This window comes from Limulus polyphemus, unplaced genomic scaffold, assembly GCF_000517525.1.
Source record: "Limulus polyphemus unplaced genomic scaffold, Limulus_polyphemus-2.1.2 Scaffold1908, whole genome shotgun sequence".
NCBI lineage: Eukaryota > Metazoa > Arthropoda > Merostomata > Xiphosura > Limulidae > Limulus > Limulus polyphemus.
Genome location: NW_013667518.1, coordinates 125,358 through 129,232, shown reverse-complemented (window position 1 = coordinate 129,232; position 3,875 = coordinate 125,358). Strand labels below are relative to the sequence as shown.

The 3,875-nt window shown below is 30.4% G+C and overlaps 1 protein-coding gene across 1 annotated transcript in view; it reads right to left on the bottom strand.

Moving 5' to 3' along the window:
• LOC106465322 (interferon-related developmental regulator 1-like) overlaps nt 1-3,875 on the bottom strand; it is a 28,893-nt gene that overhangs the window by 8,168 nt on the left and 16,850 nt on the right. The window contains exons 6-9 of the mRNA XM_013925532.2: nt 3,752-3,802; nt 2,821-2,999; nt 1,486-1,594; nt 717-851 (exon numbers count right to left, since the gene is read on the bottom strand). Coding sequence (XP_013780986.1) covers nt 717-851; nt 1,486-1,594; nt 2,821-2,999; nt 3,752-3,802 — 474 coding nt within the window. The remainder of the gene's footprint in view (nt 1-716; nt 852-1,485; nt 1,595-2,820; nt 3,000-3,751; nt 3,803-3,875) is intronic.

The window sequence follows — 3,875 nt, the reverse complement described above, 5'->3', positions numbered from 1 at the left end:
TATTGTTCATAGAAGAATTCTCATAATTAAAGGTGGGTACCGAGTTACAATGGGAGTTAATCATTATTTTAAACATCTGGACTATTTATGGTATACTAGACAACCCGTTGGGTCACCCATTATTCAGAGGTTATGAGGAATTCATATTTATTTTATTACCTCGTCTCCATTGTTACTATTTGCAAATGGTCAATAATATTGTAGGTCCATTTTATTGTTGTTCTTTCTACACGCTGTTATAACACATTTTCATCTTATCACTTAATTTCTGTTGTGCATATATTATTGTATAGAAGATATTTTAAAGTGATTCATCAGGTAGAAAACAAAGAGATAAATATATAAAACGATATGTGTCACCATCTAGTGTACCTAAGTTCATCTAGAAATTTTCATAAAAGTGACCCGAAAAACGGGGCTAAACTCGGTAACCTGTGGCCCGATTTTAACGAAACTTGTTTTATTCTGTTTCTATTCTCATTTTCATTACAAATATGGTGGTATTGTGCACTATTTTTGCTGTATTTAATTACAGACAAGCAAACAATCTCAGTTTTAGTAGTATATAGGTTCAACATGGGTAAAAAAATAATTTGTGCCATATTTTACCATATATCCTAACCTACTACAGTTGTCCAAATCTTTTTATAAATCATAATTTTAAAAAATATAAAATTATTTACTATAAAACTTAATATCACATAAATATAACAAACCTCAACTGCCCGTAGTACGTCTCGAAAACTGGATCTTTGCTGACGACGATCTTTCTTTGCACGAAACTTCTGACTGTCAGTGGCTAGTTGTTGTAACTTCACACACAGTTCATCAATATTGTCTCCCTCAAAGTCCTAGAAAATGTTTTAAATTAACAAGAACTTATATTTGAAAGATCCATACAAATTAATTTTTCCAAATCTCATACGAAAGACATCCCTCAGATGAGTTAACTTTATGAACAATCCTTCAATTTTTCCAAGTAGGTTTTAAAATTATCATATCCGAGTATGAATCACAATGATAGCTTGATCTTTATAAGTCCATATTAGCATGAGTGGAAGTAAGTGATAACCTTGTGTCCCCATATCACAATATTTGAAGCCCCACAACCATTAAGAAATATATGGCTTATAACTTTACAGCACAATACATAAACCTTGCAATTTACACTTAAAACTTAACAACAGAAAAACATTAACAAAATAACTATAACAGCTAAGTTGCTTTAATAAGTGATAAACTACTTAGCACCCATTTTTCATATCTTGTGTTGTACAAGTTGAATAATTTTAAAGTCTATCTTCCCTATTTAAACAAAATACAAATATATTACACAAGATATAACTAGGTGTGTTTTTTTACATTTTAATTTTCACATTGTCTTGCATCTTTTATACGATTTTTGTCACCAAACATCATTTTTATTCTTTAACATCACATAAATTAGCATTTTCTATCCATACACAGAGCTATCAAAATACAAACCTCATCTGTTTCTCTCATCACTTCATACAGGACAGCAATTGTCTCTCCTGCTGCTATTCGCAGTTCTAGGTTAGGGCTTTCTAATAGTTCAGATAACTTTTGCAAATGGCTGCAAATAAATAAATAATTTGTTATACATACAAAACTAATAATCACTAACTTACAAATGACTGGGAAACACTTTTTCAATAACCTTCAAATGTAGAAAAATGTCCAGCAATAGTAGCACTATGAAACAGAACCAATGACACCATTTATAGTGACTACTAACAATCTTTAGAACTAGAAGCAATTTATTAATGGCCCAGAATAATTAAGAACTTTACTTTCAAAAGACACCTTATAAAAATTATAGAAATACGTACGAATATAAAAAAATCATAAAAAGCATGTATGGTCATATACAGGTGTGTTATTCCTAGAGCATCTCAAACACACAGTTGCTTAATCTACACAATAATTACAGGTTTGAACCCTGGATCTAGTACTTGAAAGGACAATTGTATCGATTTGTTACAAGTGAAATGAGAGAGAAGTCTCAGTGTGAAGATGAATAAAAAATGCTATATTGGCAGAATGAATTTCTTACCGATTCAACAATTAGTTGAAAGGACTGAACACTGTAAACATTAAAACAAGGATAAGATGTCTACAGCATGCCTTGATTCCTTCAATATCAGAAATGAATTTTAACAAAATGAACTAAAATTGCTCTCCAAATCCACATTCTTTCTGTAGCAAACCATTATATTACAAAACTAGATCATTACTATCCAAAACATTCTTACGGCATGGGAAAGATCTAAATTGTTCCAAATAAAAAGAGTAGAATAAAACTATCCCATAAAACAGTAGATAAACCTTCTTAATCCCAAAATAATTAATAGGATTAAATTAACATGCACACAAACCAAATTTAGTACATTCCAAATTAAAACTGCACAAAAAATAATTTCAAATTTGTACAATATAACATATATAACAGAGCAAGATGTGGTATGTGCATAACATAAAAGTATTTACACATTTGTTGTCATTCACAGACCTAACCCGCATCAAAAATAAGAAGCAAGAAATTAAACTAAGTTCCAGTATATTATCATTTCTGAATAAAATCTGTTTAAGAATTGTATTAATTAGTAAAAGATAATATTATACAAGCCAACTTAGAAAGCATTTTATGTGGCCAAATTTGAGCACTAAGGTAAGTATATGGTCTAAAACATGGGATAAGTTTAGTCTTAATAAGACTTCCATGCATTTTCATTTTAATATTTCATTCTGTTAAAATCATGTTTGAACTTCTTGTTTATTTAATCACACTAGAAAGCTTACCTTACTGCCAACTCCAATACCTGAGAGGTTGACAGAATTGTAACCAGTAGGCTCCATGCTAGCAATGCATGGCTGTGAAGAGTAGCTACTTCTGGGGTATGAGAAGGAACAGCTCCATTGCCTTTCAGGAATGATCCACTGAATATGGTATGTAGCAACTGCATGTTCAAAGCCAGACCCTGTTGAAATAAACACTTCTTTATTGGAAGAGCTTTAAAAAAAAAAAAAAAAACTCAAACAACTCAGTCACAGATTTTCTAAAACTTATATGTAAGGCTTATCATTAACATCAACCATACGAAATGAAGTTAGAAAATTATCTAATTTACTTAGGATTTGATAAAACTGAAAGTGGGTCACTTTAACAGATATAACAGTTTTAATGCTTTGACTTTTGATCAACAGTTTACTACAGTCAGGATCATATGAAGTTCAGGCCTTTTAAGCTAATAAGACTATAGTTTTACTTAAATATTTTTATCCAGTATATAAAGGAATTAAGATAATTAAAATGGAGCTTGGAAATTCATGGTTCTATGGACGTATGGATTATGTGTAACTCTATCTCTTAATTTATATACTATGTTACATTTGGAAACCTTAACCATTTTATTAAAGGAAGAATAGAAATGACCCACCTTATAACCTGAACAGCCCATTTGGAAAGCAAATGTCTTGAAGCTTATTGTAAAAATAAAAAACTTTGAATCCTTTCTCCAAGACTGACATGAATGGCCAGTGATATGATCTGTAGCTACTTACTAGTAAAATCAGCTGAAAAATACAAACTAAATGCCAATAGTCTTCAGCATACAGTCTGAAAAACACTATATTTACTTCAGATTATAAAAATGAACATAATTTAATAAAATACAATATAATTGTTCCTTATATTTGCTATATAATTATATAAATCAAAGAGAAAACTTACACTAACACCAGAGCTGGTTATAAAGCTGCATAACCCTAGGGCTGTTGCACACTAGATTCAAAAGGAAGCAAAAAAAAAAATCAACCTAACTTGTAAACAGAATAAAAACACACACACATAGTAT